The 14,776-nt window shown below is 45.4% G+C and overlaps 1 protein-coding gene across 10 annotated transcripts in view; it reads left to right on the top strand.

The window, feature by feature from the left end:
- Positions 1-14,776, top strand: part of GTF2IRD1 (GTF2I repeat domain containing 1) — a 168,706-nt gene that overhangs the window by 128,350 nt on the left and 25,580 nt on the right. For 9 of the 10 annotated variants that reach the window (XM_059717389.1, XM_019493405.2, XM_059717386.1 and 6 more), the window contains 6 exons: positions 2,322-2,505; positions 4,448-4,506; positions 4,750-4,815; positions 7,656-7,739; positions 9,111-9,294; positions 10,740-10,768. In XM_059717389.1, the coding sequence (XP_059573372.1) occupies positions 2,322-2,505; positions 4,448-4,506; positions 4,750-4,815; positions 7,656-7,739; positions 9,111-9,294; positions 10,740-10,768 (606 nt within the window). The remainder of the gene's footprint in view (positions 1-2,321; positions 2,506-4,447; positions 4,507-4,749; positions 4,816-7,655; positions 7,740-9,110; positions 9,295-10,739; positions 10,769-14,776) is intronic. The other variant, XM_059717385.1, reaches the window with a different exon arrangement.

Genomic DNA, 14,776 nt, shown 5'->3' with positions numbered 1-14,776 from the left:
AGGTGGAAAGCTTCCTATAATAACTACAGGAATCTTGTATGGTTTTATCTTGCATGGTTTTGTTAAACTGCAGGAGTTTTGTTAGGATTTCTTAACTTAGCCCAGGCTGAATGCGAGGCTCAGTTTGTGGTGAACTGAGGCAGTGGAATTTCTATCCGAGGAAGGTTTTAAGAGCTAGTTGGATGAGCATTTGGTTTAGACAGGGATGATCATATCTTGAGCAAGAGGTTGGACTAGGTGGCCTCCTGTGGTCCCTTCCAGGCGTACTTTTATATGATTCTGTGAATTAGAATCTTAAATGAGATTGGACCTGGTTTTTCTGGGCTGTGGGGAGGTCAGGTTATTTAACTTGAAGAGCATTTCAGTTTAGTTTGGGGTGCAGTAGCTTGAGATTGTGAGGAATCTTTAACATGGGAATATCCTATTTTAAAGGTGCTTTGAAACCACTTAGTTTGCTGCTGTTGTAGAAGGTAGAAATGATCCTTGTGTAGGGTTGCATTCTTAGTGATACTATTTTATTAAAGAGTTGCACACCAAATAATCAGTCTTAATTAGGACCTGGATGGTTTTCCCCAGTTCTGGTGATTGGCTGTGGAGCTTTGCTTTGTTTTGCTTCTTTTTCCTTCTTGATCAAAAGTTTTTATTTTGCAGTGACTGCAGTAGCCTGTTAGGTTTTCAAAGGTGCTCAGGAACTGGTCTGAATGAAGGAAAATCCCCACCATTTTCTCTGGGAATAGTGTATGGTGCTGTTGGGTATAAGCACCCTGGAGCGGGTTTGGGGATTTGCTCGCTCAAACACCCAATCTTTCAGGCTTGCTTACAGTTTTTTCCCCACTATCTTTATTCCTCTGGGGCAAACTCCCTCCTGGCAGGAGTCAGCATAAACAACCCAAGCCGTAAAACCTAACGCTTGTACCACACAGGGTCTTCTCCCAGACCTGAAGAGAGCTCTCGGGCATGGGTCTTCTGCCACAAGAGGGGCTCACTTAGTCCCCAGTCCCTCTGCTGCACTCGCAGTCCTCTGGGAGAGGAGGCACTCCTGGTCCATGCTACGTTAAGCACTTCTGACTCGCTGGCTCTCTTCTTCCCCACACTCCACTCTTGCTTGCAGCTCTATCTGAGTCTGGCTCCCTTCCTTGGGAGCCCTTTTTGCTTGCTAGATCCCAGGTAATTATCCCCTGCAGTTGGCCCAGTCCTCCTAGCAAGCCTGCAATCAGTCGCTTTCTGGCTGCAGGTAGCTTCAGCCCCTGAAAACATACAAGCTGCTACAAGCCCCCTGAAGACACATAGGCTGTTATCCTGTACACATCCCTATGTACAGTACAGTGAATTGGGGTTTTCAGTACAGTTCCTAATTGGCAGGTGTCACAGAGCCATTGTCATGGCTGGTCCTAGTTGCTGTCTTTGTTGACAGCCTCTGTAGGGAAGTCCGGGACTAGCTGCATCGTGGAGATGGAGCTATTCCTTACTCCTTACACGCCTCTCCCCCTCAAAGTAATGTATGTTGGTGCAGCATGTTTAAGATAAACAGAGGATTTCAGTTGCTCAGCCGGTCAGTCTGGTACATTTTGCCAGCAGTTCATTCACCCAGGCAGTTCTGTAACAGTTTATAAGTTCTCTGGGGTCACTCCAGAACTCAGTCAACTAATGCGACTGCCTATTGCATGATGCGACTTGTGTAACCCTCTGGTAAACACTTGCTATCAGGTCAACCCTGCACCAGACTGCAGTCTGTTACTATTCCAGCTAGAGAGCTTTACAGCTTCTTCTTTCAGTTTTGGAAGTCTCTAGTTGCAGTCTGTGAGGTATCAGCCATACCCACAGCAATGCACAGTGGGACCTGAAACACTTGTGCTGCAGACTATACAGTGATTCCATGCACAGTTCCCCCTTTGCTCAGACTTCCCTCATCAGAAGTCATCTATTGCAGAGAACCAGTGGATAGAGATGGAGCATACTCTTCTACAGAATTAGGGGATATCCTGGCAGGTTAAGGAAACCCCGCTGACAGTATTGCTGGGAGGTTGGTTACATGCTGCGTTGAGCAAGTTCAAAAGGCAATGCAAGATCATTTAACAGATTTTTCTGTTGCTTCCATAGAGCACTCCACGGTCGATTCAGGTCAGGTTCATGGAGATATTCCCATGAGGAATAGAACATACCAAGCCCTCCCTCCGTGCGCATGCACACGTTCACACGCACACGTCGACATGCACGCATACGCACGTGCGCGCACACATGCACACGCCACTCAAAAACGCAATGTGGGATGCGCCCAATTTGAAGGTCTAGTGAACTAATGAGATTTGATCTTCATTCAGCTAAAGCCATAGGAATTTCAGAGCCTGTGAAAGTCCCCTATTCCAAGTTTCTGATGCATCCAGAAGACCTCTTTGTCGTGGGCTTGCCTGAAGGCATCTTACTCCGACGTCCCAACTGCTTTGGGATTGCAAAGCTGAAAAAGATATTGCAAGCTAGCAACAACATCCAGTTTGTCATTAAAAGGTAAGGCACCTGTTCTTGGCATCCAGGAATCTACCACTAAGAATACAGGATAAACTCCTGCCTGAGCTTGTTTTCCAAGTGATCTGCAAAGCACCCGCAGCTTGGTCCTGTTCAATAAATTTGCCCTGCGAGAGTGATCAAATTACTTGACTTTGAATAGTTGCCAAAAAGGAGAAACATTATCCATCTCTTCCTCCCTACCTTTGTAAAGAGGTGGCCAACTTGACAGAGTGGTGGAAGAGGGGCAGAATGAATAGCTTATGAGATTTGTAATAGGATACGAAGCCTTTTACATTCCAGTCTCTGGTTCAAATGCTCGGGAAGGAAAGAGCTGAATGTAAACCTTGCTCTGGAAATACAGACTAATGCATTTGATTCTACAAACTGCGTTTCTCTGATAATCGTAGGTGAATGTAGGACTTTTCCTCCGTTAAAGAATCCTTTGGACGCACTGCTGGGGGAATTCACCCTGCAACTATCCTAGTGATAATTGATCCATAACACTGAAGAAAGCATCATGACTATTCAGTGTCGATAGGCAGTCAGAGTCTTGTTTTTGCATCCTTTTTGAATCACGGCTTCTCCGGGATGTCACTCTTCCTTAACACCAGGGTCCTGAGGAATGGTGAGATATTGTAGCAGCCCAAATCAGGTGGAGGAAATCAGTTTACTAAATTGCACCCAAGAGATCCTGTAGTACCTCAGATTTCCTAAGCCACTGAAGGTGATTTTAACATCAATTCCCACTAATTTCTGTGGCCAACTAGTGTCTAACTATCTTGGCTGACTGAAAATTGCAGGCTACCAGTATTTTTTGATGGTCTGTCACCCAAGTGATAACCTAGCCTAACTCTGCTTAATTTGGGCACCCTGATCTGATCAGTTTTCCAGCTGGTATAACTACAGGACTTTAACTTAAATCTAGTTTAAGGTCCTGTTTGTTTTTTTTTCCCCCAAACCAGAATAAATACATTGATGACAAGACAGCTAAGCTTGACTGACTGAGATGGCACATATTCTCTAGTGTTGCTTAGTTACTAGCTTTAAGGTCAGAATTGGGGCATTTGATTGTCATTTACGTATCAAATACCTTTTGCTACCTCTTGCTGACTAATTCCAGCCTCTGGATCCTGTGGCTCATTAAGGAAACGTATTTAGTTCTGGCCTGTAGAAATGTGCTACTCTGCCACTGGGAACAGCCTCTCCCGCTGAGGAGAGCAGCAAGTCAGGGTTAGCAACTGAAATGGAAAATCAAAAGTCGGTCACAGATTTTTGTGGCATCTGACCACATATTTAATTTGTGAGGTTGAAAGTGGGGTTTGGGATTTAACTTCTGTCTCATCCACTGCAAGAGCTCTCTGTTTCTGAAGCCTCTCTAAATACTCCCAGGGTCTGTAACAGGTTCCAGTGGCATATCCTGGTCTATTCTTATCATGAAAAACAGTGGGGAAAATGATCTGTATTGCACTGTGTATTGATAGGAGCTGTATTATATCTACAGGGCTGCGCAGACTCTCTCTCTCACTTTCTGTGGATGTGCATGTGTGAATATTGTTACAGTAGGCAGTCTCTTCTGGACTTTGCTGACCAGGTGCCAGCTCCTCTGGGCACTATATTCAGGGAGAACATTTTCTATCAACTGGGAGTACTGTTTCTTTTAGAAGTTAATAGCCTGCAATTTTAGATGCTCAGCAGTTGTGACCCGAATCTTATCCTGGAGAGAGTTACATTGGCTCACTATAGATTTTGCCAGCATAAAAATTATTTCCAAACTTTCCCTGATAGATTGCAAGAAGTCTAAAACTGTATGAGCCAGGCATGGTTAGTGGGTCTGTGGGTGCAAGAGTGTTATCTTCAGTGATGGATTGTAGTGGTAAAATCTTGAAGGTTTACTGAGCTAGTACCTCAGTTACCCTTCAGCTGCTTTTTCAATGTTTTCCAGACCAGAACTTCTCGCGGACGGAATTAAGGAGACTGCTTCTGACAGCCCAGGAGCTAAAGGTAGGATTTTGAACTTTGCAGATGACCAGGGCAGTACAATTGTAGAATAAAAGGAATTTGAGCATTTGCCAAAACTCTGCCCTTGCTGCATCATCTCTGGGGCTGCCTTTTCACAAGTGCTGCAAACTTGCTCAGCACAGTGGAAGTCAGAGACACTCAGCACCTTTGAAAAGGAGCCCACTGTTTATTTGCTGCTTCAATTGCACAGAGTCCTAACCCTTCCTGTTGTGTGTCTCATCTTAGCAGCCAGCGAGAGAGACTCCAGTGACTCTCTGGTGGATGAGGCTGCAAAGAGACAGGGCTTTCAAGGTAAGACTGGGCTGCTTTTGGAAATCTGATAGATCTTGTGAGTGTGAATATATTTGAAGTATATGAAAGAGTTCTTGGGGAGCCAGTCCTTTATAAACCTGGAAGGGGTGGGGTGGGGGGTTGGCTTTAGGATGCACGTAGACTGTGGAGCTCTAGTTTAGGTAAATGCAAGGTTTATGCTATAACGAGGGAAAGAAAATAGCAATAGTCTGTCATTCAGTTAGTCTTAATATCTAGTTGTAGTGTGGTGTTTACAGTACAAGAACTGAACCATTTCCATCTTGGCACTATTACAGCCCCCATTAGCACAGTATTTGGCCATGTCATAATCACCAGCATTTCTGCCTGTGTAGCACCCCTGCAAGGGAGGCTGATATCATAACTCTCATTTCCCACATGGGGAAACTGAGGTCCTGAGGCTCTGTGCAACTGGCCCAGAGTCATGCAGAAAGTCTGTAGTGGAGTAGGGAGTTGCAACTCTAGTTCTTGAATCCCAGGTTGGTTCTTTCACCTCTGTATGATTTTTCTTCCTAGATAGGCTGGTTCATCTACAGGGGTAGCATACCTTTCAGGCTCAGGAGGGTGGAGGAGATGAGTGAAGAAAGCAATGCCTTCCAGCACTAGGAGGAAGCTGCATTTGCTCTCCAGTGTTTCCAGACCAGAGCTCTTGGCTTGGGGGCTGTGAAGGCTTGGCGGGCAGGGAGAGGAAATGCCCAAAGCTGAGATCGGCAGGAAAAGACGAAAGAGGGAGCACTTTGGCAACAGTACAGGCTGGATCAAAAGGAAGGAGAGCAGGATTGAATGAGGGCAGCGGCACAGAAGAGGCGAGGTTATTTCATTGCTCCAAACACAGAGGGCTTGAGAGGCATTCTGGAATGTGCCATAATTAAATGACTCAATTATCGCTCAATCTGACCTTGCAAGACACATAATTAAGCACTCCAAGCCCCAGAGTTTGCATTTTTGTGGCTTTTGTACCCTTATGCTGTATATATAAATACCAGTGTTCACGGGTGCACTGCTGCAGTCATAGCAGGTCATATCTATACTGTCCTCCCTCTGCCCTGCCCTACAGAATAATGTCATTTGTTTTTCATCCCAATATGGTCTCAGTTTTAAATGCGTCTCATGGATTCCCTTAAAAAATATAAAGAAACTGCCATGTTTTAAAGGCTTGAGCTCAGGCTCCCTCAAGTCAGTTGGAGACTCCAGTGGATGTGGAACAGGGTTATTATAATGAATAGTGAGATCTTCTTCCCCTGTTCTGTTACCGTGTTCAAATCTGGGTCCAGAAACAGGCACACACTATTGCTTGATCTGTAGCCTTAATGAGGTCCCCATTTGTGCATGGTTCCTATATCCAGTAAGTGTCCTGTAGCCTGAGAGTTTCCTTCACATTTGCACATTGCACATCATTGGCATATCCCCACAGCTGCATGTTAACTTTTAGTTTTACTGACTCCTGCAGGAGTGTTCACGTTGCAGCCCCTGTCAGGTTTTTTGAATCTGCAAATCCTGCTACCCATCTATCAGGTCAACAGTGAGATGATAAGCTTGAGACAGGCCAGGCAGCTAGCCAGATTCAGATGTTTAAGTAGGCGTGGCTCCACCGAAGCCAAAATCTGTTTCCCGTTCCTAGAAGTGCCAGATGCACATGCCAATTACTGTCCTGTTGGTACCATTTGTGCCACTCCAAAATCAGATGTGGTGCAAGAAAGTGCATCAATAGAAAAATCCATGAATCTGAATAGAGCAGATACTGGGCTCTGTGACATTCTGGTTTGGCACTTTAGGTACATGAGAAACCCTTACAAGGGAACTCCATTTTTTGTTGTAGTGTTAGGATTTTTGTAGCTTGTCCTGACCGACTTACCACAGCCTGTCTGAACAGGGTTAACTGGCCAAAATTCCAGTATAAACACCCTCTCTGTTGGCAGTGGTTATATGTGGTGACCCCAGTGCCTGCCATGTCACAGATGTGTTGCTTCTGGCTCCTTGTGGCCATTGCCTGCCCAGGAAAGTTGGTATCCTGCACATTGGTCTGCTAGGAAAGTGGGAAACATGTCTGCGGGCACTCATGCTCCAGCAATAGGTGTGTTCTGTTCGAAGTGGTTGCTTCCCTAGATAACATAGCTTTGCATATGTCTGTTCAGCTCCAGGAAGAGGGTGTTGATCTGTTTGCATGTCATCTCTGCAGATGTGGGGTTTTTTACTGGGATACTGATTCAGGTCCTTGGTGTAAAGATTCTGATAAGACCTGCTTCTTTTATGGGCATGCTGGACCTCATAAAGGGACAATAAGGAGTGATGGAGAGGTTCTTAAATACAAAGGGCCAGGTTTTCAGCCCATGTTAATTGATGGACCCCAGTTTCCAGGGCTTGACCTCTCCACAGGGATCTGTGAAGTCATCCACAGCAGCCTGGCACTGACCTGCTGAGCCACCTGGTTGACCGCAAACCCGGGTCCCTGACTACTTCTGGACCTGTTCTACCAAGTGATTGTCTCTGATCAAATGTTCAGAGTGCTCCCTGCCTCTTGGAGAGCGTGGTTTTAGGTTTACTTCTGTATCTACTTATGATTTTTCTTTTTTAATGTTAGCAATTACCTTAATTGAATCTTGGCTTTAATGCAGTTCTTAATCAGCATTCTTAGGAAACAGGAGAAAAATACATATTTCTGTTTAGAATTTCTTTCTTAAGGACTTTGAATGGCCTACTCCAGAGATTGGTTAATTGCAAGATAAGGACTTTCCTATAATTAGAAAATAGTATTACTTAAAAATCGCAGAGTGCCTTTTAATTTAACAGCAGAAGTCCATAATTGTTTCTTTACTTTACAGAAAATTATGATGCCAGGCTTTCCAGAATAGATATTGCTAACACGCTAAGGGAACAAGTCCAGGATCTGTTCAATAAGAAATATGGTGAGAAATCCGAGTGGTTTTTGTTTCCTCTGAATCTTTTTCTCTGCTATGTCCTCCCCCATTTCTATCTCCCTGTTCCCCAGAATTTTTCTTCTTCTAACTTCTCCCTAGGTGGTTTCATTCATCTTCCTCTTTTCATCTAGAGCAGTTGTTATTCAGTGGGACACATGCGGGACGTGGCGCTTCATCATGGATTAGAACAGAATGATGTGTCTATTCCCCGAAGAGGGAAATAAGTGGCTTTTGTTGAAGCATTGGTAGTGTAGGTGGCTCTTACACAGCAAGGAAGATTCTCATGATTAGGAGAATGCAGCATTTGTTAATGCTGCCTGCGGTTCCTAGACAGATTTTTTTTTCCCTTATGAAGAACAAAGCTGGTAATTTCATTAGCAGAGCATTATAGAGCCAGAAGGATGCGTCTGAGCGCCTGGAGCTGGGGTGGAGGGAAATGACTGTGTAAAAGAGGAGACGATTGCAAAGAGAATGAGGGAAAAGCATATCAGCCATTCATCAGGGCATTGCTGAGCCCTGCAGACCTGTTTCTCCTATTTGCTGTGCATTTCTAGTGGCCACCTTGTTGGGCCTATGCAGCGGAGTAATTGGCCCCCCCATTACCACTGTGCCTGAAGACCTCAGAATCGTTCACATATTTCCCCAGTGAGGTAGGGAAGGGCTGTTATACCCATGTTATAGATGAGGAACTGAGGCACAGAGAGAATATTTGGCTTCCATGATGATCATGCAGGAAGCCTGTGGCAGAGAAGGGAACCGAAGCCAACGTAGGTCTCCCACATGCTGGATCAGTGCCCTCCACCTCCCCCAACCTTATTCTCCAAACTGTGACTTGCTGGAAGTCTGCATCAGGAGCACTCTCTACCATCCACCATGAAACGGTATTTTCTTGGGAGGAAGTTGCTGCCCCAGCTCCTGCAGACAGACACAGGAGAAGAAAAATGGACTGGAAGTTTAGGTCCAAACAGTGTCCCAAAGTGAACGGCACTGACCTCCCATTCAGCCTGCCATGTTGCATGATCATCCTCATCAGATGTCTTTATTTTTTTTTTAATTTAGCTTTAGCTCCCTAATTGCCTCTCCTTTGCTTCATCAGCTCTTCACTGTGCTGCAGCTCTGTGCACTCACTAGTTGCTTTGGGACCATTCCGTTCTGATCGTCCCCATGGTGATGGCCTGAAAATGTTGGTCCTTGATCTAGTGATTGACATGCTCCATTAAGCAGCTCACACATTGTTTCTACAATGCCAGCATACCATGAGGGGATTGCGTGTGCGCTTATGGAAAGACTGGACCTGATATTGGAAATCATGCATGAATCCCAAACATTATAGGTGTGTTTGGTTTGTCTTTCTCCCAGGTGAGGCCTTGGGGATCAAGTACCCAGTACAAGTGCCATACAAGCGGATTAAAAGCAATCCCGGGTCAGTGATTATCGAGGGGCTGCCTCCTGGAATCCCGTTCAGGAAACCGTGCACCTTTGGCTCCCAGAACCTGGAGCGAATATTAGCCGTGGCTGATAAAATCAAGTTCACTGTAACAAGGTATGTTCCCTCAGGGCTGCCTACCGCACAGCTGGAGGAGGGAGAGGCAGGGGGACCCCAGGACACGGTCCCTGTGCCAGTGACCAGTGTGTGTGTCTATTCTGAACTGAAGTCTCTGGGCCTAAATCTGTCACATGTGCTGCCAGTCACCATCAGGGAAACGGCTATAAATACACCCTAATGACACAGGCTTCCGTCCTGCTGAGAGACAACAATTAAGTTGGCAGTTAACAATTTGACTGAGAGAAGTGAGCTGTCAAATATAGGTTTCTCCTCCTTTTCCTCTCCTTCCTTTCTATGCACTTGCTGCCTGCCTGAGAGGGTCAGGTCATATTAAAAATAAGTCTTGGTGTAAATATCCAAGAAAAGGAAATCAAAACCTCTCTCCCTTTGTCTTCAGTCACTGCAGGGGTGCTTGAGAAGTCACTGAGGGATGTTCCACTAGGAGCTCCTACTACTTTATGAAAAGTTTGAGCATCCAAAAAATGTTTTTAATACAACACACTGCGTTGGGTCAGTTGAGTTTTGTGTCATACCAGCTGTGTGGCCGACAGGAAATCAGCCAGCGAGCAATGGCTGGGGTTAGCAATAGCAGCTGTAGGGAGGCAGCATGGTGGGGGAGAAGCTGAATATATTCATTCCTTTCACAAAAGCAAAACCATGGACCTCAGAACCATTAGAAATGGTGTGATAAGGAGATCTAAAGCCCAATGAAATCAGGGAGAAGATGCAAAGTTGACGGAAATCTTTCAGTGGACCAGTCCTCCATTGGCTTGTCATGCCCATGTGTTGCAATGGCAGTGTCAGTGAGTGGCTTTGGCACTGGACTGGCACTGAGGAGATCTGGGCTCTATTACCACCTGTGCTGTGTGTTTGCTGGATGGCCTTAGCCTCCATTTCACTCTCCTGTGCATCGTTTTCCCTGTGCAGATGTGGATGGACATCCTTTGTAACCTGTTTTGGGACCTACTGATGGGAGGTGCTAGCTGTGAGGCCGTAGGATCACAGCAGTGCCTACGGTTGGTTCCCACAGAGACGAATCTCATTGTAATCTAGGCACTCCTGTTGCAGTCGGAGGCAGACAGGTGGTGGGAAGGGAAACAGAGACGGGATGTGTCTTGTCTAAGATCACCTGAGATTTCCAGTGGTTAAAGCTAGCAATGGAAACCAGACCTCAAAAAAACGCCAGTTCAGTGCTCTTTCCCTTAGGCCACAGTGCCGGTCTTGTGTCAAATGAAAGCATGGACGTACCAGAGCAGGGGGCATATTTGAATGTGTGAGTATACAGAACCCATCTTGCTGGACCCTTGGTTTGGTGCAGATCTTCTTGGCACTACCAGGCAGCCAAAGGAATATTACTAACAATAACTGCAGTCGATGTCAGTCATCACTCTGCTTTCTGCCTTGGTTCGTTTTAAATATTCTTTTCTCCTTGTATTTTCCAGGCCTTTTCAAGGACTCATCCCCAAACCTGGTAAGAGGTGATGCCTTTTTGTCTAAGTAATGTAATGATGAGGTCTCTATAGCTAGCCAAGAAGTTACAAGGGCTTAATGATGCACTTACTTCATCAGTTTGGGGAAGCCTGCCATTGACCTAATTTCCCCTTGAATGTGCTCCATGATTTGCTTGTTCAGTGCATTTGATGCAGTTCCACAAGACACTGATAAAAACAGTTCGCCTCTAGTTTATATATTTTGCTGTTTCGCAAGCGTCCAGCACTGAAACCCATTGACGTTAGCTAGCAGATTTAGTAGAGAAGAAGGTTCGAGTGGGGAGAGAATGAGTGTTTCTGCTTGATCAACACGGGGTCTCTGTCATCAGAACAAAGGCCCGTGGGTTGCTTACATGTTCTGTGGGGCTGGTACTAAACAGCACAAAGTATTAGACAGCATAGTGGAAACAGAGGCTCTGTTCATGGGTCCGTGTGTGGAGAAACGGTGTGTGTTCAAGGCAGTGACCAAGAAATGCTGGAATATAACATCCTCCATAGCTTCAGTATTTCCTCCGACCACTACCACACTGAGCTTCTTGGCCAGTCGTGGCGCTGTACTGTCTGAATGCAAAACATGCCCCTTCCACTCCAGTTCAGTAGCAACCCATTGAGCAAGTCTGAAGGTGGTGTGATGATGCCAGAAGGAACTTGGTTTTCATCCACTGTGTTTCGTCAGCTATTACTTTTTATTTGGCATTCAAAAAGAAAGGAAAAATAGAAATAGGCAAAAACACCCACACAAAGTGAGAGCTTAAAATTGGAAGCCAGGTTTGTTCCTCTTATATATTTTTCTTTCCTGCGCTCACGTTGTAAAAACCCCTTGGCACAGATGATGGAAGGTGTTTGAGTGGCCTTGAATCTCCAAAATAATGACCATGTGTCAGGACTGGAGTGGGTTAACTCTTGCACTGCTGCTCTTTGCTGTCTCTGCAAATCTGCGTGAGTGCAGCTGTGTTTTAACCCAAGATGATCTGACTCACTAGCACAACTCTGCTTATCTTTTTATTAGCATTTAAAAATATAAATTCCTTCTCCCAGAATGCTACTCTGTTTCTTCTCAGTTGCTTTCACAGCACAGCTCAGTATTGATCCTTCACGGCTGGCGTTAATCTAGCCCACCAGCTGGGATAAATAGGATGAAGTCCAATGGGAAACTTGGGGTTTGGATATAGCCTTTATTTCGTTCCCTCGGAGTCTCGGAACAAACCCTAGCACTTTATCTACATTTGGCACTCGCCCCAATTCAGCCACTGGTGGCCAGTGACTGGGGTTGCTGTGCTGGTGATGAATCTCCAGTGTCGAGAAGGAAAGCTGCAGTTTGCACTGGTTGAACTTACACGCGCTTCAAGGGGCACAGCAAGCGAGCTTGGGTTGGAGTCTAGCTGCCTTCGCCTGAGCTTGCAGACTGGTATGGTTGCCACTGCTGCCTATCAGTTGCTCAATGCCAAGTGTAAAAATAAAGATCTCCTAGAAGAAGATCTATAGAAGAGCAGCATTTTAGGTTCTGTAGTATAAATGTCTAATATTGGTACTTAAAGAACTGAAATGGTTTTACTGTGCCCAGACTTCAGCATGGATTGAGGAGCAAACATCTAGTGTTCTCTACAAAACTCCTTAACTTTTGCTTAAAAACTTGTTCCTTTCTTTAACTAGTACTGTGAAAAATGGCTGGGTTGAGTAACAGGTAGTTATGATATCCTGGAGACAGGGCTCTGATTAATTTGACATCTCACTAGGAATTTTTTTTTCCAAAAAGAATGTATAGGGGTTTGCATGAGGTTTTTTGTCCTCCATGTACCTGTTTTGACAGTAGCTAGGAAAATGAGAGTCAAAGGAAAATATGGATAGACAGCAGACCACGTGCTTGAAGGAGAGTAGAGAGAGAGATGAGATACTGTTTTCTGTGCATGGGATTTAAAACACTTTAAGAAGCATCTCGGATGTTTCCTGTAACATAACAGATTACCTTGTATTGGTTTCAAGTCATCAGGTCACCAGCAGAATTTTGTGTTTTATAATTTAATCCATACCCCAAGCAAAGTGCAGTGCTTTCTCCATTTGAACCTGTAACATATTAATACCCATGTGTACTGGCCTTTGAAGTTCCCAACTCAGCTTGTCCTGACTTGTTTTAGAACAAGTCGATTTTCTATTACCCTGTCTCTTCAAGGTCGGCTTTGGACATCCCGATAGTGCCTGCGCTGCTCAAGGTAGAGTAGGAATCTTTTAGCTTCCTGGCTGTATCTGGTAATATCTCCACTGGCCCTGATTTTGAAGATTGGCTGCATTGTAGTTAAGACAGGCTTTCAGGACTCAAAGGGAACTGAAAAAGAACTGGGGAAGCAGCATCACAGAGTCTTCCTTTCCTGGCCACTTTTATAATCACACAGTCTCCTGCCCAGTTTTTTAATATCCCAGAACTCAAAGAAGTTGAAGGAAGTTGCTTATAAAAAATGCAGCAACTTTGCTTTAAAAAAAGTATTTTCAGCTGCTAGGAGGGCATAGATGCAGGCAACCAGATTCTGCCTCCTACCTTCTGATTTCCACCTCTTGGCCAGCTTCCGTTGAAGATGGTGCATTTTAGGGATGGCATATCCGACACACGGGAAAACATTTAGAAATCCGCTCACAGGCCAGCAAAGAAATGATGGTTCAGACATGTGACTTGAACATTTGGCAGTCCAGCTGGGTGAAGCTCAGCTCTGGACTGTAGTCCAGCCCAAAGCTTAAGCGATGCCTAAGTTCCCTTTATTACTACAGAGCTTGATCCACTGTCAGTGGAAGAGCCGGCAGTCGCTGGATCAGATCATACAGTTGCTGACAGGCCCCTCTTGTGAAAGCTGAGCCACTGCTTGGAAAAGAGTGCTGGAGTCGTGGGGTCAGAAGGAGAGCAAGCCACGCCAGGGAGGTGTACGCACCCTTTGGGGAAAGGGAGCTGAGTTCAGCCCCTCCTTGCTGTAGTTTATGCTTTTCATCCAACAGCTATTTAATTAAAAATGCACACACCACATTGGGAGTGGAGCTCAGGCCTCCGTCCTTCACTGTGCCGCAGAGACGGGCTCTGTCTTGCTTTTTCTCTCCTTCCCTCTTGTCCACCCAATGGCTCAGCTTTGACAGGAGGGATGAAAGATGCTCTCAGCTCTGCCCAAACCCCTAGTCTAGTGGATACAGTACTTTTCTGGCAAGCAGAAAATGGGGATCAAATTTCCTGGTTGAATTGGGACCTAGAGCACAGGTCTCCCATGCCCTAGGCAAGTGCCGTAACCACTAGACCAGGAGTGGGCAACCTATGGCCTGTGGGCAAGATCCATTGGATCTGGCCTGTGGAGCTGGGGGCTTCCCCCATGTCGCACCACATTCAAGCAGTGGGGAAAAGCAGCAGCGGGTAGCACTGGTCTGCCTCAGACCCGAGCTGGGTTATTCCAGCCCACGGCTAGAAAACTTTGCTGATCACTGCACTAGGCTGTTGGGCAAAAGGTTGATTGACTCCTTCTCCCCACATTCTGTGACTTTGGTACGCAGGGTGAAGGTGAAGGCATGTTACAAAAGTAGATGCATTAATAGTTTTTCGGGTACTCAAATCAGGTTGAGTAGACTCGCTCAGTCTTGGGGATTTAGATGCCAAGTAGTAGATGGAACAGGATCTGACCCAGAGTGGTTTTACCTACAAGCTACTATGTTTATAGAGAAGTCGCATCAGCTTAGCTTGGCTGAAAATATTACACCAGCAGGGTTTTCAGTAGTGTTACATAGACATGATGATAGAGTAACACAAAATTGTATTTAGCCTGGTATGAAACTACTTGTTCCATTCACGGATAGTTTAACCTGCCTCATTATATTTAGGTGCACTGCACTGGCATGCAGGATAGTTAGCAGGATTATTAACATTTTACCCTGTCAACCAATTTGGAAATAATATAAATCTGCAGAGCCGCTGGGGGAGCCTGTTTTATTTTATTTTCCCTGAAGAAAACGTTTTTGCTTTG

This window comes from Alligator mississippiensis, chromosome 14 (genome assembly GCF_030867095.1).
Source record: "Alligator mississippiensis isolate rAllMis1 chromosome 14, rAllMis1, whole genome shotgun sequence".
NCBI classification, from domain to species: domain Eukaryota; kingdom Metazoa; phylum Chordata; order Crocodylia; family Alligatoridae; genus Alligator; species Alligator mississippiensis.
The sequence above is the reverse complement of the archived record's forward strand: the minus strand, read 5'-3'. Positions and strand labels throughout refer to the sequence as shown.